The sequence below is a fragment of the Typopeltis vanoorti genome, chromosome 1 (genome assembly GCF_054136105.1).
Source record: "Typopeltis vanoorti isolate ZY-2024b chromosome 1, IOZ_Tvanoo_1.0, whole genome shotgun sequence".
Lineage (NCBI taxonomy): Eukaryota > Metazoa > Arthropoda > Arachnida > Uropygi > Thelyphonidae > Typopeltis > Typopeltis vanoorti.
In genome coordinates, this window is record NC_143549.1 from 80,324,916 (window position 1) to 80,349,620 (window position 24,705).

Here is a 24,705-nt window from a genome sequence, read left to right on the forward strand (position 1 = left end):
GGCTATGGAAGTATGTTAGTATAACCTTCCCACAGAAGGTTATACTAAGGAAGATGAGAATATTTTGAGTCATTAGAAAAATCAGCTAACAAAAGAAAAGGAATTAAAGATGCCAAGAAATTATATTCTTGGTTTCACCCTTTATTCAAGTGTAAGTAAATAAAGTTTGTGCATGAAGTAACTTCACAACCGGCTTACTTGTATATAGAGGCTAATGATCATCACTTGTCTTAGTATCCCATAATGCAAGTCACAAATCCTTACAGACATTTATAATGCATAGCATTATACAGTACATGTTTGAAAGAATATGTCTTCAGACTTGATGGGTATTTTGACAAAAAAAAAAAAAAAGTTCAAAAATGACTGATAGGGGAAATATGGCATTGTGAGCGCAAGAAAATTACATTAACGTGAACCTGATGGTACGTGATTGAGAAATGATTCAGAGTCAGTGACGAAGTTATTTGATGATGTCTCTTTCTCTCATTTCATAAAATAATGTGATACAAAAAACATCACATAGAGCTCACATGTTGCAAGGAGCTGTCAAGGAGATTTGGATGATCAATGGAAGTGACATTGAATGTGTTGACCTTTGTGCAGGACCAGTAGTTGATACTGCCAAAGCATTGTCTACAGAGTAACACAACTGATCCGTCGAAAGGTTTCATACATAATATGTGATTTTGTCTTTCAAATCTGCCAGGTGAAGAACTTTTCTCAGATACACTATTCGAGATGATGCCCCAAAGCAAAAAGTCATGGGGGTAGGGGGTATGAGGAATGTGATGGCCATTTCATAGAAAATGAGTGATTGATTAAGGATTATGTGAATTGCTGATGCAATAATTGTTGAACAAAAATTCTCTCACAGAAATCAAATTACATTTCTTTCATTTGGAGAGAGATGTGATTTGAAGAAAATTAATTGTTCAGAGGCAGAAGTATTTGTAATATGTTTATGCTAAGAAAAGAATCTCATCTTGTTTAGAATTTATAAATTATATATCAAGAAATTATATTATCAATAAATTTATTGATTATAAATTAAAGATGCCAAAGAATTTATATTCTTGGTTTCATCCTTTATCCAAGTGAAAGCAAACCTTGACTGGGTTACTTGTATATAGAGGCTAATGACTTCACATCATTTGCCTTAGTATCCCATAATGCAATGCACATATCCTTACGGACATGTATTATGCTGTGCATTATGGGAAGGGTCACTACCCAGCCAGTTTCAACATCCATCGAGGTCACTGGATCTGGTAGGAGCCAGACCCAGAAGTGATGCCAAGTGATACTGTTAACTTTTATGGCAAGATGGATGAAAATCCCTTGGATTTTTATCCTTTCAATCCTAAGGAGTTAATTAAATGAAGAAAAGATTATCGAGCACCTCGCTCGCCCAATTTAGGGCCGTGTGAGAGTGCTTGTACCGATGAGCAGCTGCCTTTGGGCATTTGTGTTTCCATCTCTCGTTCTCATCGTAGTTGGATGACTGTTGAATGAGTTGATTGGAGTGGAGAGCCGCCTGAGCGAAGTATGTAGAAGCTGTATCATGAAGTACCGTGGGTATATCTGGTATGTTAGCATCTCGATGGAGGAGAACATTTCTGACAAACCACAAACTCGTGAAAGAGGATTATATCTCCTTGTTTCCAGTGAGTGGGAAAATAATTGAATCTGAGCATTGCGTTTATAATGGCTACTAGATGCATAGCTGCTTTATGTGGGAGCGCCTTTATAGTTTTATTGGTAATCTCGTGGTCATGGAACCTTTTTATTGTTGAGTTTTTGATGATAGAATAAACTTTCCTAGGCAAAGTATGACAAATATTTTCACAGCTACAGGGCTGATGGAGTGCGCAGCAAACACCCCAGTAGATTTTTTTGATGAAAAGCAAATCCACATTCATGTAATTCAAACTACATTGTAGCCCCAAGGCGTCCACTAAAGCTTCTGCCTTTTTATTATCTCTGTAAGTTATGCCTCTTTATCCTTGAATGGGCTATATGTTGGAACAATCCGTGCAGAGAGCTTTAGCCAATTTCCACAGTGAGTTATCCTTGGCTTTAGGGAACACAGCTTCCTTTCCCACTGTTGGTTCCTGTGATCTTTGAGTGCATAGCAAACTAAATTGGTTGACTTTTTAGCTCTTGACGGTCCTGGGAAGATAATATTTTGTGATAACGGCGTCTGATTCTGTTTTTATTACAAATTAGATTTAGAATTTCTTCTGGAAGCAGGTTGGCTTGAGCTGGGGTGGTAACGGTGGAGGCTGCTGCCAAGCCAGCATGAATTGTATTTTCTAGATCATTGACCACTGCGTCTATTTCTTCACAGGCGGAGATAGTTGGTACAGAGCCTATAAGAGTGTGGAGTGTGACATTGAGTTTAGTGAAGCTTGTGCAGGTCTGATTGGGGATGAGTTCAGGATCCCCTCCTTGGCTTAGTAATACTGGGTTGTGGTCAGAACTAAGATCGTTAATCACCTGTAACTGGAATTGATGAGAGGTGTTCTTGAAAATGGCTATATCCAGTACATCAGGTCTGCCTTGCGGTCCATAGTGTGTTGGTTTAATCGGACCTGCAATGGCAATGTTTCTTAGCATAGCAAAGTTGTAAAGAATCATCCCATTATTATTGAAATTTTTACTGTTCCATAAGGGATGTTTTGAGTTGAGATCTCCTGCAATGATTGTTGCTTCATTAATATCAAGCAGTTGAGAGAGAGATCAGAGGGTAGGAGAGGTTTGCCAGGAGGGTTATAAACTGAGTATAGTTTTATGCTGCCTGTGTTATTGGTATGGATTTCAATACCAGTTTCTTCCAGATTTGTTGTAGTGGTCTTCTTGATTTCGTTATAACGTATGTTTTTCTTGACAAAAATAGCTGTGCCACCACCTCTGGCATTCAGCCTATCATTTCTGAGTAGTGAATAATATCTAAGTTTAGGGTTGTCGCAGGGCTGAAGATGCGTCTCACTAATTAAGAGAATATCAATTCTGAAGTGGTCTGCAAATTCTTGTTGCTCCAGGAGTTTGTTATTGAGACCATTATCATTCCGGAATGCAATCTGGAATTAATTGAGATAGTTGGGTATTTTTCAGGAATTTGTATCACTCTGGTTGGGGTTGGTTTTACTGAAAGCAGTTAGCATCTCCCCTAAGGTAGCAGCTAGAATAGCAGCAGAGTTTTGATTGCTTGGAGTGGCAGCTGCTGATTTTTTGCACGAGGCAACTGCTTCGGCAAATGACCTGTGAGTTGTAGTCCACAGAGGTCTTTTTGCTGCAGGAAGTGTTGTACGCTTCTGTGATGTTGGAACTCCTGATTTTCTAGCTTTCAGCAGGTTAGCTGGGTGTAGTGTGCAGCCTTTGCAGTTTGCCAGATGCAGACCACCACAATTTGTGCACATAGCAGGAGTAGTATGTGGTTTGGAACATGTATGAGAGAGGTGTTTGCCTCTGCATTTTACGCATCTGTACTCTGCTCTACAGTGCTTCTGCACATGCTCGTATTTCTGGCAGCGGTGACATTGACCTGCAGATGTTTTCCTTCTGAGTGGTTTAGTCTTTATCACTAGATTACAAACAGTCTTTAGATCATAGATCTCTCTCTCTCTGATCCTTGCTGATTTCCACTTGAACCAGAGGCATGGGACGTTTGTCTGCCTGATACATTTGCGAGACTTTTATCGGCTCTAGGCCTTGTGATTTTAGGTCATTGGCGATCTCTTCTGATGTTATTGTTTCCACTAGACCTCTGATAACAACCTTTAAGTTTTTCTCGCTCTTTAGCTGAAATGTATATTTATGGAATTTCCATAATTTCCATTTCGTCCATGAGTTTAGTAAGGCGATAGTAGTCCGATACTCCTTCAAGTTGAATACGAACTCCTTCATCGAAGTTTTTAGCTGAAGTGAACTTAATTTCAGAGTTCTTCATGACCTCCACAACTGTTGACCATTGTGATTTTGCTGTTAGAATTACCATTGGGACTCGCTCTCTGATCTGTGCCGCTGTGTTCATCGGTGATTCTGGCTCTACGGCTGGAGCCTCTTTCTGTCGCTTTTTGACTACCTGGTAGTTGTTAGGGTCTTCCAAGGACTGTGCATCAATTGTTGAGGCATTTTCTTTCCAGTTGTCTTGAGAAGTGCTGGTGAGAGGGTCAGAGGGGAGATATTCCTCTGATTCAATTGCCAGGATCTTATGGAGCTCTACTCTGCCCGGCCATTTGGTATGCTGCAATATTCCGACTTTTCTGAATACTGCGAACAGTTGTTTAAAGCTAGATCTTTGAACAGAAAGTCCATGTCTAGGCCTGACCTGTGATTTAATGGGTGGGTTTTGCATGGTTCAGGACCTGCCTTGTCCCTTTCTGCCACAAGTGTAGTCCGGCAATCAAAATCTCCTTCTAGAGGCGGAAGATTACTGATAGGCAGGGAGCAGGAGAGGGCCTGGGAGAGTTGCAATAAAAGTCATAATCTTACCTTGCACTGAACAATTACTGAAAAGAACCTACACTCACTCACTCTCTCAGTCAGTCACCATAGATCTCCTCTCACTACCACCAAGTGATACATAGAAGTAATGCAAATGTCATATTTCCATAATATACAATTAGCCAAGAAGTATCACACCTTATTACTAAAATACTCCTTCAGGATTAGAGATAGATGTTGGAAGTTATTTTCACTTGCTTATACTATAAATTATAAATACCAAGAAATTATATTCTTGGTTTCATCCTTTATCCAAGGATGAAAGGGTAAACAAATAAATTTGTGCATGAAGTCACTTCACAACCGGTTTATTGATTGAAACTTAAGGTTGTAGAATTTCAGGTGTTTTCATGAATATCAGTTCATGAAAATTTTTAAAAAATATCAGTATCTGTGTGAGGATTAAATGAGAAATAGGAGTGCAGTATGTTGTCATTAGCATAGCTGTATATTGAACTAGTAGCCAACTGGAGAAGGTTATCGATATGTATATAAAGGAATAGAGTAGGTGAAAGAACTGCACTTTCTGGAACAATCACAGCATTAGTTGTGACTATTTAAACAATCTTCTTCTTCTTCTTCTTTAGCCTGTTTTTCGCTGCTGGACATAGACATCCCCCTGCCAACCAACTGCATTCACCAAAGTTTAGTATATATGTACTCCACATTGTGAGTAAAGCAAACCTACACACTCATACAGATTTTACCTAGTTATGTGCTCATTTTGTGGTTAAATTTCTACAGAGTATTAATATTTCTAATTGTATATTGTGTGAGTAAGTTTTTATTTATAGAATGCACATATTGTATATGGATCAGATATTTTTAAATACTGAGTTTTATATCCAGTTGTTTTTTGATACATCTTTTTTCTTACACTTGTTTTTATGTACTATTTTTATAGTTATCTCACATGTTTCATCATGTTTCACACTCTAAAAATGAGTTTATAGTTTGTTTGTTTTTTTTGCTTAACTTTTGTTCAGATTTCGATAAATGTATTCTTCCTCTTGTTGAAGATAGACAGCCATGCTATTTATTCTATCGTTTAGATAGCATGAATGATACTGGATATGAATGGATTTTTATTAGTTGGTCACCAGACAATTCTCCGGTAAGAAATGAGACGTTTTGTTTGTACTTAATGTGTGCAATAATTATTTTAAATGTTCACTGTTGATATCCTGCTTGCATAGATTTTAACCAAATATAATAAATATTAGTGTATGCTGTGGTATAGGTAATGGACAAAAAAAAAAAAAAAATGGTAACACTGAGGCTATCTGGTCGCATTATTGGAAGTTACAATACAGTGTCTACGATGCATCAAACACAGATGTGATTGATGTGCAAATATTCTCCCGACATTCTGGGGACGTGTGTATAAGGCAAATGGAGGCCTGCTGCTGCTGTTTGGTGCATGTTAGAATAGAATCCAGAGAGAGGTGACTTTGAAATGGGTGTGATTGTTGGAGCCAGGCTCACAAGTGCATCTGTGACCAGAACAGCTGAAATTGCACATGTAAGTTGAGGAACAGTCTCGTGTCAGCATGGCAGTTAACAGGACAAACGTCATCAGTGAAATGCAATAGTGGATGAAAACTTACTGTAAGAGAGGGGGCATTCAAGCATTAGTGTGCTGTACCACAAAAAATAGGTGGGCTACTGCTGAGAAGTTGTGTGAAAAATTCAACACCAGTCATGAGAAACCCATTTCAACAAAAACTCTATGCAGGGAACTACACAGAGTTGGATATCACGGTCAGGTTGCTTTATAAGCCTTTGTTCACTCCCATCAACCATGTCATCTTGTCCAATGGTGCAAAGATCACAGGCAGTGGACTACAGTAGTGGAGGGATATGATATGATATTGTCTGATGAATTCACATTCACCCTTTTTGCTGCAAACAGATGAATATGGAGAGAAGCTACCAAAAAATGGATGAATATGTGGAAGATAAGCTACCAAAGGAAGCTTACCAGCCAGAGTGTTTCCAACTGTCAAAGGTTTTGATGGTTCTGTAATGGTCTGGGTGCATTCTCATGGCATGGTTTGAGTCCACTTGTTGTATTGGAAGGCAACGTGGATGCTGCACATTATCTTTTGATCATAAGTGATCATTTTCATTCCACGTTGACACACTTTTCTTCTATGCAGCCAGCTCAATGAATGGGAGCATTATCCTGTTGAAACATTATCATGTTTCAACAGGATAATGCTCCCATTCATTGAGCAAATGTAGTCACCCAGTGTTTTGCAGAACATGACTGTGAGGAGTTCTGCCATGGCCATCCCAATCACCAGACTTAAATCCTATAGAACATTTATGGGACATTTTGGAGTGAGCTCTCAGGCAATGTTTCCCACCTCCAAAGAACAAAGGCAAATTGATCCACTTTCTGTGGTGTAAAATTCCTTATGTTGATTTCCAAGTACTGATAGAATCTCTTCCTTGAAGAATACTGGCTGTACTAGACACCACGGCAGACCAGCATCATATTAATCAAAATGTGTCACGGTTTCCATTTTTTTTATCCATTACCTGTACATCATTCAAGTATGGTCCTTTATAATATACAAATTCTATTATTAGGTGAGAGAAAAAATGCTGTATGCTTCAACAAAAGCAACTTTAAAAAAAGAATTTGGTGGTGGGCAGATAAAGCATGACATGTTTGCCACAACAAAGGTAAGAATTATAGGTTTTTTTGTAAAGCTAAAATATTTTTAAAAGTTATTATAATACTGATGTTCCTTCATTCTTTTTTTTCCACAGAATGGCCTGTTTGTCCAAAGTATGTTAAATTACATTCACACGGTATCTGGTAAATGCCAGCTAATGATAGAGGTGACAGTTTGTCTTTTGTAGATGGCAACGAGTGAGAAATTTTGGTGATAGGAAAATATGTGGGAGTGAGATGATACTTCTTCAAAATTCTGCCGATCGGTTCTGAGATAACAGAAATATAAGGGATTGGAACTCTGCAGTCTGTTGAAAAATCCTGAGGTGTTGGAACATAGGAGTTAATTATCTGCTGGATTTGATTAGGATTGTAACCATTAAATTCTATTAACTTTTTGATAGTGAAAAGTTATTGTAAGCTTGAAGGAGAGGAGCACAATTTATGTGCTCTATTAATTAAAGACTTGATAACACCAATTTTTTGAGAGGTGTGATGAGCAGACTTTTGATGAATGTGTCTGCCAGTAAAGGTAGATTTTTGATAAATACTGGTTGATAAATTCCCAGAGGATGTGCGTGTACGAGGGAGTCCAAGAATGGTCAACTACCAGCCTTTTCTTTTTCCATTGTGAACTGAATGTGTGGGTGAAGGCTATTGATCTGTTGTAGGAATGAAGTAAGTTCCTCTTCAACATGCGGCCAAATAGCAAAGACATCATCGACATAATGAAACCAAAGAGAGGGTTGGGGATGAATGGATGAGAAGGTGTCTTCCAGATGGTTCAAAACATAGTTTGCCAAAGGTGGAGACAGAGAGTTACCCATGGCAGTATCTTCAACTTGTTTATAGATCTTGTTTTTCCATTGAAATATCCTGAATGTACAAGATCTGTAAACAAGTTGAAGGTACTGCCATGGTAGCCCTCTGTCTCCACCTTTGGCAAACTATGTTTTGAACCATCTGGAAGACATCTTCTTCTCATCCGTTTATCCCCAACCCTCCCTTTGGTTTCATTATGTCTATGATGTCTTTGCTATTTGGCCGCATGCCGAAGAGGAACTTACTACATTCTTACAACAGATCAATAACCTTCACCCATGCATTCGGTTCACCATGGAAAAAGAAAAGGCTAGTAGGTTACCATTCTTGGACATCCTTTTACATGCACAGCCTCTGGTAATTTATCAACCAGTGTTTATCGAAAACCTATGTTTACTGGCAGACACATTCATCAAAAGTCTGCTCATCACACCTCTCAAAAAATTGGTGTTATCAAGTCTTTAATTAATAGAGCACATAAAGTGTGCTCCTCTCCTTCAAGCTTACAACAAGAACTTTTAACTATCAAAATGTTAATAGAATTTAATGGTTATAACCTTAATCAAATCCAGCAGATAATTGACCCCTATGTTCCAATCCCTTATATTTCTGGCATCTCAGAACCGATTGGCAGAATTTTGAAGAAGTATCATCTTATTCCCACATATTTTCCTATCAACAAAATTTCTCACTCTTTGCCATCTACAAAAGACAAACTGGCACCTCTGTCATTAGGCTGGCATTAACCAGATACCGTGTGAATGTAATTTAACATATTTTGGACAAACAGTCCATTCTGTGGAAAAAATTAATGAAGGAACATCAGTATTATATCGAATACATGAAACCTCAAAAGTCTGGTCTGGCACAACATGGTATTGACACTAAACACAATATCCAGTAGGATAAAGCTTGTCTTCTCCATATGTGCAAGTTTAAATACGAAGAAAGTTGCGAAGCCCTTTTACATTGGTCAAATTTGAATCGAAATTATTGTCTCTCTCTCTCCCAAAATTTTGGGAAATCCTTATCTTATGTAACCATCAAAGAAATAGTTTTTAAGAATTATTTAATAATATTTTATTAATACTAATTTCTAGCACGCAGCAACAGTTTTTAATTTTTAATCCCCTGACTGTTATATACTTTGTATTCCATTTCTTTGAACTGTTTGTTGTCTACACTGATGTACTGTTAATTTCAGTACAAAATATTTTTAATATTTGTACTCATATATAAAAAGGGAAATAAAACCGAATGTGAGAATTACGAATTACAGAGGTATTTCCCTACTCAGTGTTCCTGGCAAGGTCTATGCAAGTATACTTGAGAAATGGTTGAGAAGAATTGTGGAAGAAAAGCTTGGTGAAGAACAAACTGGATTCAAGCCAAATAGAGGCTATCAAGATCAGATCTTCACTTTATGACAAATAGTTGAGAAATCATGGGAATATAACAAAGATCTGTATTTAAGTTTTGTAGATCTGGAAAAGGCATATGACAAGGTGCCAAGAGAGAAGCTATTCAAAATGCTACAGTTGTATGGTGTCGGTGGATCATTATATCAAGCAATACTTAGTCTTTATTCAAGTTGAAAGTCAGCAGTTAGAATTGAAGGAAATACAGGGAGATGGTTTAATGTTAAATCTGGTGTCAGACAAGGATGTCTATTATCACCTCTGTTATTCATTATCTATATGGATTACATTATGAAGGAAAGTGGTATTAAACCTGATATCAAAATTGGAGATGTTAATGTCAGCTCCTTGCTTTATGCAGATGATGTTATACTTCTAAATGAATCTGCTACAAGTCTGCAAGATTCCCTGACTAAATTGAATAACTGTTGTGATAGATATGGTATGAAAGTCAGCAATAACAGGACAAAGATAATGAAAATAGGCAGAAGCATTGAAAATATCAGCTGCATTGTGAATGGAGAACCTATAGAACAAGTAAAACATTTCAGCTACTTAAGCACGATTTTTAGTGAAGATGGTAAATTAAATATGGAAATAGACAACAGAATCAACAAAGCTGGTATGGTAGGAAGTCAACTGAATAAATTTATATGGAATAAGAAAGAAATTAGTCAAAACACTAAATTAGCGGTATACAATATATACAGTATACTTTCAAACCAGTTTTAACTTATGGATCCGAGAGCTGGGTCACAAGTAAAACACTTGACCAAAGTATAATAAATTTAGTTTAATCCTTTATCCAAGTGTGAGCAAACAAAGTTTGCACCTGAAAGTATCTTCAGGACTAGGGTAAGGTGGTACAACACTGGGAAACTCGTTGCAAAGGTGGAGCAAGCTAATATCACTCCTCTCTTAGTATCTCCCGTAATGCAAAACACATCTCCTTGAGGATGTGTATAATGGTCTCTTCAGTGGGAGCCAGGCCCAAGTGGAGATACAGTGTGCCACCTTACCCCAGTCCTGAAGATACTTTCAGGTGCAAACCTTGTTTGCTCACACTTGGATAAAGGATTAAACTGAATTTATTATAGTCTAACCAAGTGAAAAATAAACTTTCAACATCTTTCTCTAAATCCAGAGTAATTTAATAAAAAGGTGGCACACCGTTTGGCAACTTCTATAGGTAGAGATGACCTTGCTAATGCTTCTGCCTGGTATCTTCACTTGGGCCTGGCTCCCACTGAAGAGACCTCAATAAAGGTCGAAACTAGTCTGGGTAGTGGCCCTTCCATTAATGCATAACATTATACATATCCTCAAGGAGATGTGTTTTGCATTAATGGGAGATACAACACCGGGCAACTCGTTGCAAAGGTGGAGCAAGCTAATATCACTCCTCTCTCAGTATCTCCCATAATGCAAAACACATCTCCTTGAGGATGTGTATAATGGTCTCTTCAGTGGGAGCCAGGCCCAAGTGGAGATACAGTGTGCCACCTTACCCCAGTCCTGAAGATACTTTCAGGCGCAAACCTTGTTTGCTCACACTTGGATAAAGGATTAAACTGAATTTATTATAGTCTAACCAAGTGAAAAATAAACTTTCAACATCTTTCTCTAAATCCAGAGTAATTTAATAAAAAGGTGGCACACCGTTTGGCAACTTCTATAGGTAGAGATGACCTTGCTAATGCTTCTGCCTGGTATCTTCACTTGGGCCTGGCTCCCACTGAAGAGACCTCAATAAAGGTCGAAACTAGTCTGGGTAGTGGCCCTTCCATTAATGCATAACATTATACATATCCTCAAGGAGATGTGTTTTGCATTAATGGGAGATACAACTCGTTGCAAAGGTGGAGCAAGCTAATATCACTCCTCTCTCAGTATCTCCCATAATGCAAAACGCATCTCCTTGAGGATGTGTATAATGGTCTCTTCAGTGGGAGCCAGGCCCAAGTGGAGATACAGTGTGCCACCTTACCCCAGTCCTGAAGATACTTTCAGGCGCAAACCTTGTTTGCTCACACTTGGATAAAGGATTAAACTGAATTTATTATAGTCTAACCAATTGAAAAATAAACTTTCAACATCTTTCTCTAAATCCAGAGTAATTTAATAAAAAGGTGGCACACCGTTTGGCAACTTCTATAGGTAGAGATGACCTTGCTAATGCTTCTGCCTGGTATCTTCACTTGGGCTTGGCTCCCACTGAAGAGACCTCAATAAAGGTCGAAACTAGTCTGGGTAGTGGCCCTTCCATTAATGCATAACATTATACATATCCTCAAGGAGATGTGTTTTGCATTAATGGGAGATACTGAGAGAGGAGTGATATTAGCTTGCGCCACCTTTGCAACGAGTTGCCCGGTGTTGTACCACCTCACCCCAGTCCTGAAGATACTTTCAGGTATAAACCTTGTTTGCTCACACTTGGATAAAGGATTAAACTGAATTTATTATAGTCTAACCAAGTGAAAAATAAACTTTCAACATCTTTCTCTAAATCCAGAGTAATTTAATAAAAAGGTGGCACACCGTTTGGCAACTTCTATAGGTAAAGATGACCTTGCTAATGCTTCTGCCTGGTATCTTCACTTGGGCCTGGCTCCCACTGAAGAGACCTCAATAAAGGTCGAAACTAGTCTGGGTAGTGGCCATTCCATTAATGCATAACATTATACATATCCTCAAGGAGATGTGTTTTGCATTAATGGGAGATACTGAGAGAGGAGTGATATTAGCTTGCGCCACCTTTGCAACGAGTTACCCGGTGTTGTACCACCTTACCCCAGTCCTGAAGATACTTTCAGGTACAAACTTTGTTTGCTCACACTTGGATAAAGGATTAAACTAAATTTATTATAGTCTAACCAAGTGAAAAATAAACTTTCAACTTGACCAAAGACTAGAGACCGCAGACATAAGAGTCCTGAGAAAGATTAGGGGCGTGAACAGATGGCATCAATGGCAATATCATATTAAAAACGAGGATGTTAGGAAAGAACTTGACATTGTCAGCATCCAGGAATGCATTAGCAGAGCTAATCTCAGGTGGTATGGTCACTTTAATAGAATGGACAAGGAAAGATTAGCCAAACAAGTGTTCTCTGCCAGGTTGGCAGGAAAAAGACCCAGAGGAAGACCAAGATATAGGTGGATTGATACGGTAAAAAGTGCCTTAGAAGATAGATATATAAATATAAGATCTGACAATGTTGTAGCTTTGACAAATAACAGATTGATTTGGCAGATAATTGTAGGTAGGAAGTTAGTAATGATGTAAGTTTTTCATGTAGTATTATCATATCCTGTACACCCCCTTGAGGGTAAATGTCAGGAATTTGATGATGATGAATATTTGTACCTTTGATTTCTTTAAAGTTAATTACTGTTGTTGTCGTGTAATTTATTATTTATAAATTATTGTTTTTCATGTTGTTTATACTGAGAAGTAAGTACTGTTATGTATAATCATCAATAGCTTATCTCTAAATATGAGAGAGAGTAATAGATGTGGATCAGAGAGGATGAGGGGAGGGTATCATGTGTCAATTTGATTGCTGTCTTTTTGATAGCATCAAGCCTTCTTAGGAAAGTTTTAGGTGCCACCCCAAATATGTAAGCGGTATGTCAAAGTTGGATAGATTTGGTATTTATTCAGTGGTAGCATTTGTACTGATTGAAAATAATGCATTGCAGAAAAGTACACCTATTTTTTTTGGCTGAGATGGGTTTGTGTTGGGAAATACTAGAAGAGTAAGTCAACTGAAGAAGATAAATCTGATTATGTTCAGAAATCTGGGTATATTGTCAAGAGTTAGAAGTGAAGTAAGATTTTGTTTGCAAGAAATAAGAGACTATGTTTTGGTAGCATCAGAGTTCACTATATTATCCTTGTCTTACTGTACAGTATCAAGATTACAGTTTAAGCATTTGGCAATTGAAGAAGAGGAAGAGTACTGTCATCTGCAAAAACTAAGGATAGGATTTGAAGTCATTTAGTGGATGTCATTTATGTACAGGAAGAAGAGAGTGACTGAAAGTACAGAGTCCTAGGATACTCCAGCAGTGGTGGAGAAATAGAGGAAGCTGTTTACCGTGATATGTAGTAATTAGCTGTTGAGCAATATTCACCATTGAAGATGATATTAAAGTATAAATTCTGCAGCACTAGTTTATTTAGCACAGTAGATGACAGATGACTTATTGGTGTTTAAGCTGTTCAGGATTCTAATGATTTGTGTGTTAATGATTTCTTTCTGATTAAATACTGATGGAGGTATGCAGTGAACAGTTCTTAATACTGAAGGGCACTTCTCTTTGGTCATCGGTAATGGGAGTTGGAGAAGAATGATACCAGTAGGTTATCTTTGTGTTTGCTGATGTTACAAAAATAGTGTCATCTGGATGTGAGAGAAGTGGAAACATGGATGGACAAAAGTTACTCTCAGTGGCCTTGGCAAGGGACCAGAAGACTTGAGTGCCATTTGAACAGGAGGCAAGTTTCTTTGGTCCTTTCAAAATCTGACTTTTTTTTTTAAGCTGTTGCAAGTTGAGTATACATCTAGAGATTTTGTTATAAGCCACTTGTGTGACTCAAGTGCTGAATTTTTTTTCTTTGAGTACCTTGGCACACACTGGTGAACCAAAGCTTGTGTAATGGTCAGGAATTTTGAGTGAAATGAAGGCCTTCATCTAGAAAGAAAGAAAGAGAGACCATCCTATTTGGCATGCTCCTAATGACAAAGAACACAGGACTGAGAATAGCTGGGTGATGGGTGTTCCATAGTAAAGGAATTTGGATGAGGTTATGGCAGAGTTACAGAGAATGACTGATATCTATGTATTTGGAAGAAAAGCTTGTTAAGAGATGGTCAAGGATGTTAGTAGGATGGTGAGGATTTTCTTGTATTTTGGTGGATAGACGGACTGTCTGCGTTAAGTCATTGTTAACAGTAGACATCTTGGTATTCCCTGTCAGCTTGATCAGTGAAATTAGAAAGGAGAAGTTGGTTTGAGCTGTGGACATTGAAGTTCCCAAGGAAGACAACTTCAGTGTTTTGGTATTTGGACTGCAGAAAATTAAACTTTAGAAATAGATAACACTGGCCAACAAAAAAAAAAAATTTTTTCTGCTGATTATGATCTCACACTTGTTTTTTTACTAATTTGGGTGCGCTGATTTCAAATATCAAACCCATTTTTCTCTATCACGTCAAGTTTTTCCTCTATGGCATTTTCTTTTTGCTAATTTGTAAGTTTTTGATAGTTTAAGGAGGCAGTACTATTTAGAGGATCAAAAAAATCGATTTTTTAATAATATTATCTAAAAGTATGTACTTTTAAAAATCTGTTCCTAACTTTTTTTCATGAAATTAGAAAAATTCCCGAAGATATAGCCTATTATTCAAAGCGGTGCGCAGATCAGAATCGGAGCGCTCACCGCTCTCGCTTGTTAGTAAACGAATAAATGCGTAAGAACCTGCAACGGCATGTACTGGCACTTTGAATGCGAGAGAGGCCGATAACCGACCTAATACATTTAGGTGATGAAAAGTAGGCGATGACAACTGCCTAAAACAAATGAATACTGTATGCGTCATAGCAGACAAAGAACGATTGAAATCAGTCAATCGTTAATCGATAGTGAAAGTATGATGAGCGCTTATAACGTTTCAATAAAGTCTCTGGTTTTTTTTGTCTTGTTAATTGCATGTTAGTCGGCAGTGAAGAAAATACGTCATGTCTACTACTCGAAATTGTGTCAATAGTGTAGATTCCTTCTGCTACATTTGTGGCAGCTTTACTGTTCCCAGTCAAAGGACAAATATCACTGATTTCGTTAAGAAAGTGTACTTTGCATACTTTAACGTCAAAATTGCAGATCAGGACAAGTCATGGGCTCCAAATAAAGTGTGTAAGTCATGTGTAGAAAATTTACGACAGTGGAGCAAGGGAAAACGCCAAAAATTAGCTTTTGGCATTCCAATGATTTGCCGTGAACCAAAAAATCACGTAGATGATTGCTATTTTTGTTTAGTTCAGACTTCTGGTTATAATAAGAAGAATAAGAAAAAAATTGTGTATCCAAATCTCGACTCAGCATTTCGGCCAGTTGCTCATTCCAATGAAATAGCCATGCCAATTTATAAAGGACTTCCTTTACTTGAGAATGAGCATGATCGGGATATGCCAGATGTTCTTGAGGAGTAAGACCCAGATGTTGATTTAGACAATGAAAATTTAATTTCTAGTTCTGGACCACAACGTTTTACTCAAGCGGAATTGAATGACTTAGTAAGAGATTTGGGCCTATCAAAGAAATCATCGGAATTGTTAGCTTCGAGATTAAATGAAAAAAACTTACTGGAGCAAGATATGAAGATAACTTTTTATCGTAGCAGGGAAAGTAATCTTATACAATATTTTAAACACGAGCGTGGGTTTGTTTACTATAACAATGTGTCAGGTTTACTAACTGAAATGAGTGTTGTACAATATCATCCAAATGAGTGGTGTTTATTTATCGACAGTTCAAGCAGAAGTCTCAATGGGAATGTATATGGCTCAATTCCTATTGGCTATTCAGTCCACTTGAAGGAAACATATGAGGACATTAAAAAGGTTCTGAAGTTATTAAAATATACAGACCATAACTGGATCATCTGTGTGGATCTTAAAATTGTGAACTTTTTACTTGGCTTTCAAAGAGGATATACAAAGTTTCCGTGTTTTCTATGCTTCTGGGATAGTCGAGCTAGAAACCAACACTGGAGTCAGAAACATTGGCCTCTTAGAATATCCTTAAATGTTGGAGAACAGAATGTTATAAATCAACCTTTAATCGACAGAGAAAAAATCATTTTTCCACCTCTACACATCAAACCAGGTCTTATGAAGCAGTATGTTAAAGCTTTAGATTTACAAGGTGACTGTTTCCAATACATATGTGAAAAATTTCCATGGCTTAGTTATGAAAAAATTAAAGCCAGTGTATTTGATGGACCGCAAATTAGAACTTTAATGAGAGACCCAAATTTCATCAACTCTATGAACAAAATTGAGAAAGAGGCCTGGACTTCATTTACAATGGTTGCGAATAATTTTCTTGGAAACAAAAAAGCGTGCAATTACAAAGATCTAATGGAAACAATGCTTGAAAATTTCCAGCGCCTAGGTTGCAACATGCAACATGAACATAAAGCTTCATTTCCTATACAGTCATCTTGATAGATTTCCTGAGAATTTAGGTGCTGTAAGCGATGAACAAGGCAAAAGATTTCATCAAGACTTAAAAACTATGGAAGATCGGTACCAAGGAAGATGCGATTCTCACATGATGGCCGACTACTGTTGGAGTATTCAAAGGGATTGCCAAAACAGAACACACAGCAGAAATTGCTACAAACAAAAATTTATTCCCTGAAACTCGTGTAAGTAAAATTGTTATTTTTTTATAAATATTCTTGTAATTTCTGAATATTGTTAAGTAGTTATGTATCTAATTATCGGCCTCTCTCACATTCAAAGCACCAGCACGTGCCGTTGCAGGTTCTTACACATTTATTCGTTTACTTACAAGCAAGAGCGGTGAGTGCTCCGATTCTGATCTGCACACCGCTTTGAATAATAGGCTATATCTTTGGGAATTTTTCGAATTTCTTGATAAAAAGTTAGGAACAGATTTTTAAAAGTACATACTTTTAGAAAATAATATTAAAAAATCGATTTTTTTTGATCCTCTAAATAGTACTGCCTCCTTAAAACTATCAAAAACTTACAAATTAGCAAAAAGAAAATGCCATAGAGGAAAAACCTGACGTGATAGAGAAAAAAGGGTTTGGTATTTGAAATCAGCGCACCCAAATTAGTAAAAAACGCCTCATATAAAAGTCAGCAAAAATTGTGTTGGACTGTATAATCAGAGAGGTTAGAGTGGTTATCAGAATTTGGAGAGTGATAGATACAACAGTGAATACAATAAACTTTGGTAAGCATATGTTGAGCCAAAGAAGACCAAATGAATGATTTGATATTTGGCATTCTATGATATGGGATATCAATTCTGATAAATGCCCAAGTGCAGCCCTTGGTGGAAGGAGTTTTGACAATGGAATGGATGATAGTGGTTCCATTAAGAATAACATATCTAGTTTGGATTGGTTTAAGTGGCTATGCACACAATTTACACAGTGTGCCCGTTAAGTAATGAAATTGATTTTTTATAGGACAGTCCTTTGAATAAAAGTGACAAATGTGTTTATAGTTTTGACAACTAGAGCGTGTTGTAATCGCAGATGCAACAGTTTTCGTGTGGCAACCGTTGAAGTAAAAGTGTATGAGGGGAGTGTGTTAGAAATTGCATCATGAAGCAAAGAGCTGTAATAAAATTTTGCTATAAATTAGGAAAAACTGTTGCAGAAGTGTACCAAGACCTAAAAAAAAGTTTACAGAGATGACTGTCTGAGCCCTGCACAGATGTTCCACTGGTTTTCATTGTTTAAAGAGGGGAGGTAGTCTCTGGAGGATGAATGACACTGTGGACTGCCAGTTTCTGCACAGACAAATGAAATTGTGCTGAAAGCTAGAGAAATTGTTGATATGACAAGCAAATAACCACTAGTCTACTTGCTGTATGACTTGGTTCGGTAAGGAAAGGGCCAGATTAACCTTAGAAAGAGATTTACATAAGAGGAAGATATGTTTGAGGTTTGTATACAAATTTGTTTGTGAACAGAGAGAGCACACTGGGTTACATGTTATCAAAATTTCATTCATGGAGTTGATCAAAATCATGATGTATTGCAAAGAATTTTCATCAGGGGTGAAAGTTGATGTTTTCAGTATGATCTGGAAATGAAATTCCAGAGCATGGAATGACATGAAACATCTTCTCTCCAGCAGAAGAAAGTCAGGTTGCAAAAATCCTGTGTCAAGACAATGATCATTGTTTTTTTTTTTGACACTGCTGGAATTATTCACTGCGAATTTGTTCCTGAGGACACTAGTGAACAGTGAACATTATTTAGGAGTAATGCAACGTCTGTATGCCTGCATTGCCATGTCAGGAAAGAACTGTTCCACAGCAACAATTGGTTTCTGATGCACAACAATGTGCCCATGCACTGTGTCACTGCATATGAAGCAGTTTCAGGCATCAAAGTCAATTTGTGTGATTGAATCAAACATCCTCCCCCTTCTCCTGATTTCGCTCCCACAGACTTTTTCCTCTTCCCAAAGATCAAAGTGTGCCCTGAAAGGAGGCAAAGTGAAAGTTTGCCTTCAATGACATTGAGGACATCCTATGCAGAGTGACCCAGATACTGAAGGAGGTTATGACAGATGTAAATGTTGTGTGAAGTTGAAGGGAGATTATTTTAAATCTGTATAATTGACAATTCCAAATATAGTTCTTTGTTTTGATATTATAATTGTTGTCAGATTACTTAATGTGCACACTATATGTATTGCTGTTAAGGAAATGAATGCCAGTAAATTGGATTTTTTCATTTTGACTGCATGTGAGAAGGTAGAGAGAGTAACCAGAGCCCTTACTGGAAATCAAACATGGCAGCATGCCACAGCAGGCATCTAATAAGATAGTGATGGTGTATTTGGTATAGCCATCATTTGCAGAAATGGCTATACCAAATCTGTTAAAAATGCCGTATTGCAATGTGATTGCAATGAAATGTGCAGTATTTAGCTTCTTTTCACCGTGTACTTGATAATATATCTACTACCTGATTTTAATTGATAAAGTTCTTTTCTGTAATTTGTTTCCTTTTCTCTTCTCATTGCTGTGTATTGCTGAAAAAGTAGAAATACATTCTATTTACTGATGACTGCAATGCTTATGTTTAGCCTTTTTTATTTTAAAATCACTCCATAGATTTTAACATTGCATGTAGGCATACTGTGCTGAGAAGGAACATAGATATTATGAACAACTTCATTGTACATAAAGGCAAGAAATAAAATTAGGAAAACTTTTTTAAAAAAGTTATATGATTGCAAAGAAAGCCTAAAAGTTTTTTTTAGCGTTTCTACTCAAAAAAATCTTTTCCTAATCATCAGGAGTACCTCTTTGGCATGTTGAAAAAAAATGCATTTTTCTTAGTTGGAAAGAACTGGATTCAGATCCTATCACCGTTTTATTTTTCAGCTTTTCAAAACTCTTGGAAACTGATTTTTCTTATCATAAACAGACATTCCGACCTGAAAATGCATGTAGTTGACAGATATACATAATGTGCGGTTTAACATTTGGCCTTGGTTAACAAATTACTTTGTTGCTAATCCCGGCCACAGCTACAGTTGCATCATTAACATGTTCATGTCGGGACGATCAGAACTCTCTCACTGCTGTCTTGACCTTCTAGTGGGGCGAGAGAAAACACTGTGCCCTGCCACAGTTTCATGTGTGTGTCTGCAGATGCATCACATATTGTGACAGATTCTTTGATTGTAACCAAACCTGTCTAGAATTCATCACAATATGTGTGTAATGAATTTGAATTTCTAAATGAGTTTGAATTACTGAAAGTTGTAAATATTTGAATCATCATTAACAGGCCATGTAAGAATGGCAAATATAAGGGACAGAAGAGAAAGATTTGCATTTATGATGGGTATAATTAAAAAGAAAAAAAATGAGGAGAGGGGAAAAAGATTCATATGCAAAATATAAATAACTAATGAATAATATACAGCAGCTGTATGCATTTGGTAGTTTAGTAAATAACTCTAGGGAGGATCTAATCCAGTGAACTAATAATGTTGATCAATTGATTCAAATTAGGCATGCCAAGAATATGTGTGGGTTGATGAAGCAGCAAATCACTTTGTAGAATTTGTTTATGATTATTATAGGCTATTCCATGGAGTCTTAGACTCATCAAGGGAGCCCCTAAACATCTGCCAAGCACTATCCAACATTTGTGCAGTATCTATCATACTTTGCTTTGAACTCATTCACAGTCATAGCACCAACAGCAGACTTTGGTAACCTCTCCCACTCATTCACCACTCTCCAAGCAAAAAACCTAGTTCTAACACCCTTGCTAACCACACTCTTGCTCAGTTTCCAAGGACGGGCCCCTAGTTCTGTCACAACCAAACCTGTTCTGAAAAATTTCCTCTATATTAATCTTGTAAAAACCCTTCAATAATTTATATGTCTCAATCATATCACCCCTTTTATCACAGGCCTCTGTGACAAGTGGTGTGCCTTCTTCTGGACTCTACTCCTGAATAAGCTACTCTCTGATATCTCTCCATCAATCACCCTCCTATCCACTTCACCAACCCTGTATTCATCCCTATGTGCTGCAGTTTACTGATTAGAATTCCATGTGGTAACCAGAGATGTCATGAGAAATTTTGGTGCCTATGGCCAGGAAAGAAAATTGCACCATTCTAAAAAAAAAACTTTAAAAATCTCAATTTTTTATGTATGTAAAATTAGTGCCTATGGCCGGGGCCAGATTAGCCATAGCCCCACTACCTTTTCCTACTGTCAATGGCTTTTGCAAAGTCCAGCAGTATCATTGTAAACCTATTACCTTTTTCCAACTTGGCTTTCACTATATTATAAAACGTGAGCAAGTTACTGAGGCATGACCTACCCTTCACAAAACTATGTTGCCCCCCCATACTGTATTCCATTTCTGAATTTTGCTCTTGACCTACTTCTCCAGTACCTTGACAACAACAAGTCAGTAATTTGCTGCATCAGTCTTGGAGCCTCCTTGATGTAATGGAACTACATAAAATAGTTCCCACTAATTCCCACTTTTTACTATTTCCCACTCTTTCCCAAAGAGTGGAAAGAGGGGGGAAATAGTTCCATTTTCCCCTCTTTCCACCCTTTGGGACTAACCTAGAGCTGAGACTTAGATTAAACAGTGTGGTCAATGGCACTGATAATTCCCTAGCACCTTCACTTAGGCGTATTTATTTCTATGTTTTATTTATATTTGCTTTGTTTTTTAAGAATTTTATTTTATTCAGTGATGATTAGTATACACTTTTTACATAGTAATATATACATAAATAATTTCTGATTATCATCAGAATTATTCACCCTTTCACAGATCCTATGTTCATTACATAACTTTTTTTTTTTTTTTTTTGTCAGCATCTCTTGTGCCTTTTCCCATTTATTTGGGGTTGGCCTTTGTTTTTTACATGATGTGACTTTACGCATGCGATCCCAACCGACTTATCACAGAGCCTGATTGGGGGGGGGGGTTGTAGAAATGTATGTACAGGGCTGGTTTGCCTGTTCTAGGGGATGAAAAACCAGAGTTCCCAGGAGAAACTCCCCCTCCCCCCCTGTATGAGACCAGCTAACTCACCTTTAATCAAAAGAGACCAGATATAAAGCTCATGTCATGGATGAGAATTAAACTCAGGTCTTTCTGACCAGAGGGGCTCTGCAGAAGCAAGAAAAAAGTAGGTTTCATTGTGATGGAAGTTTTTTCCCTTGGCTATGCTACTAATTATATATTTGGTTTAATCCTTTATCCAAGTGTAAGCAAACAAAGTTTGCACCTGAAGTATTTTCAGGACTGGGGCAACTCGTGGCAAAGGTGATATAACTTCTCATCACTTTCCTTAGTATCCCATAATGCAAAGCACATCTCCTTGCAGATTACTTCCACCTTAGTATCACCACCTCTGGGTCTGGCTCCCACCAATAAAGATCGAAACCGGTCTGGGTAGTGACCCTTCCCTTAATGCATAGCATTATACATGTCCGCAAGGAGATGTGCTTTGCATTATGGGATACTAAGGCAAGTGATGAGAAGTTATACCACCTTTTCCACAAGTTACCCCAGTCCTGAAAATACTTCAGGTGCAAACTTTGTTTTCTTACACTTGAATAAAGGATTAAACCAAATATATAATTGGTAGGTTTCATTGTATCACTGAGTACAGTACAGAGACATTTATAGTCTTGTGTATCTAGGCGGAGGTGCTGGTTTACACTTATAATTAAATTTAATTAAATAAATACAGCACAGAGAAATTTACAATTAAACAACAAGTTTAATCACCACCTATTCTGTAAAAACTATAACATAATCATTATTAAAGATGACAAAGGTGATGCTACTGTTGTCCTCAATAACAATGATTATAATCACAAAGTGAATGTGCTGCTGAGAGACTGCACTACTTATCAACCACTAGATTTCTCAGAAAAAAAAAACATGAAAAAGGTCCTTAATAAATGTCACTTCTTGGCTCCCATTTCCATAAGTTGTTTAAAAAAATTCAAACCTTTAATCAATTTGAATTGCAATTGTCATTAAGATGGTTCAGTTCTTATTTAATTAAGACAGAAAATGCTAATTTCATAAATAAAATTCTACTGGAAAAGTTGCATCTAATGTATAAATTTGTGAAAATGCACCTATGCTATGTGGAAGCAGGATACATATGGTAAAACTAGTTCTCATGGGTGACGTCTGCATGTGCAGACACTGCCTGGTGTTAAACATCTTAAGTAAAATTAAGAAAATTTTAGTATGTGTATTTCATTACTTCCATATGGAAATGCTGATAGGAAAGATCTGTTCTTAAGAAAATGTTTCATGTACAAGCATCTGAAAATGATCCAACACAATCATACAAAAGGTATGCATTGTGATTGTATTTTTAGATAGTGATGTCATTCATTATCACAACAATTAGACTTATAGTTATTAAGGCTTATGTACTATAAACAGTTGGTTTATTGTCATTGTAATAAAAAAAAGGTTTTGCTTTGTTTCAGATTCTGTCACCTTTGTTACTAAAAATGGTTAGTGAAATCCAAATTGAGATGTGAGAAACTTTAGTAAATATCTCAGATACAAATTTACATAATTTATGCAAATACTTACACATTTTTCAAAATCCACCAAAAAAACAATTTATTTTAAAATTTTCCATAATTTTTTGCATGATAGGGATGTGATTACATGGCTCATGATTGTAGTTTACACATGTTCTTTAAACTATCATTGATTTTGCAGGAAGAAGTCAGTCTTCAGGGATACCAAAGATTATTAAAAGAAGACAGAGTACCAGCTCCTCTTACATTTGCAGAAGAGGAATTACAGATGATTAAAATGAATGAAGTGAGTTTGGTTAGAGTATTTGGTATTTATAAATCTAGTAGTTTATTAATGATACATATAATAACTTGACATTTATTCTTTCATTTTGATTAGCTTATCATATTTCTGTAGATCCTCAAAAATTAGAGAATGGAACCATCGCACAGATTTAGTCACCTGGTTTTCAAAGGACAAAGAGATGAGGAAAGGTTGAGAAGATGCAATTTACAGAGTCTGGTGGATAGGAGGAAGAGGGGTTGATATGATAGAGATCTACAAGTTAATAAGGGATTGTTATAGGATCATTGTTGAAGAGGTTTTGCAGCAAATGGTGGAAGATCAGGGAAGAATCAGAGGACATACCTGGAAGCTGTATAAGGAGGGTGTGAAGCAGGTTTTTTGCATGCAGAGTTGTGAATGATTGGAATGCCTTGCCTGAGAGTGTGGTGTATGCCATTTGATTGTGTTAAAGGCACGGTATGATGAGCTGTGCGTATGACAAAAGGACCTCCTAGATGAGTCTTGAACTCCATGGGGTATTGGAACAATAATAATAATGTTAGGGTAGATTCATTCTAATGATTTATAAGGAGCCTTTCTTTGTCAGAAGTAAATTCTGCCTAAAGGGGAAAAAAAATATGAAATTATAAATCATATTATTAATAACATTTGGAATGTTATAAATAATATAAGATACATTAATATTAGTGCTTCAAAATGCATGTTTTGCTAATTTTTGTATTCTTCAATGCTTACATAGCAACTTAGATGAAGTCTGTTTACATGGGTTTAAAAATGAATATGAACTCTGCAGTTTTATGTGATTCTGCAATTGTAATTTATTCAGCAGAGTTCTGATTTCTGAATATCAAATTGAACACTGCAGAGTTCATATTCATTTTAAAAATGAATATGAACTCTGCAGTTTTATGTGGTTCTGCAATTGTAATTTATTCAGCACTGTAATTTTTTTCAGAACCAGTAATCCCATTATTAACACATTTCATCCAGGAACGTGTTACTAGAGCTAATCTCAGGTGGTATGGTCACTTGAACAGAATGGGAGAAGAAAGATTAGTAAAACAAGTGTTTTCTGCCAGATTGGCAGGAAAAAAACCAAGATATAGTTGGATTGATACAGTATATTTCTATCTTCTAA

At 36.9% G+C, this 24,705-nt stretch overlaps 1 protein-coding gene across 1 annotated transcript in view; it reads left to right on the forward strand.

The window, feature by feature from the left end:
• Positions 1–24,705, forward strand: part of LOC150110127 (twinfilin-2-like) — an 84,632-nt gene that overhangs the window by 24,477 nt on the left and 35,450 nt on the right. Inside the window, exons 4-6 of the mRNA XM_090391600.1 lie at positions 5,496–5,623; positions 7,105–7,200; positions 23,463–23,567. Of these exons, the coding sequence (XP_090247726.1) occupies positions 5,496–5,623; positions 7,105–7,200; positions 23,463–23,567 (329 nt within the window). The remainder of the gene's footprint in view (positions 1–5,495; positions 5,624–7,104; positions 7,201–23,462; positions 23,568–24,705) is intronic.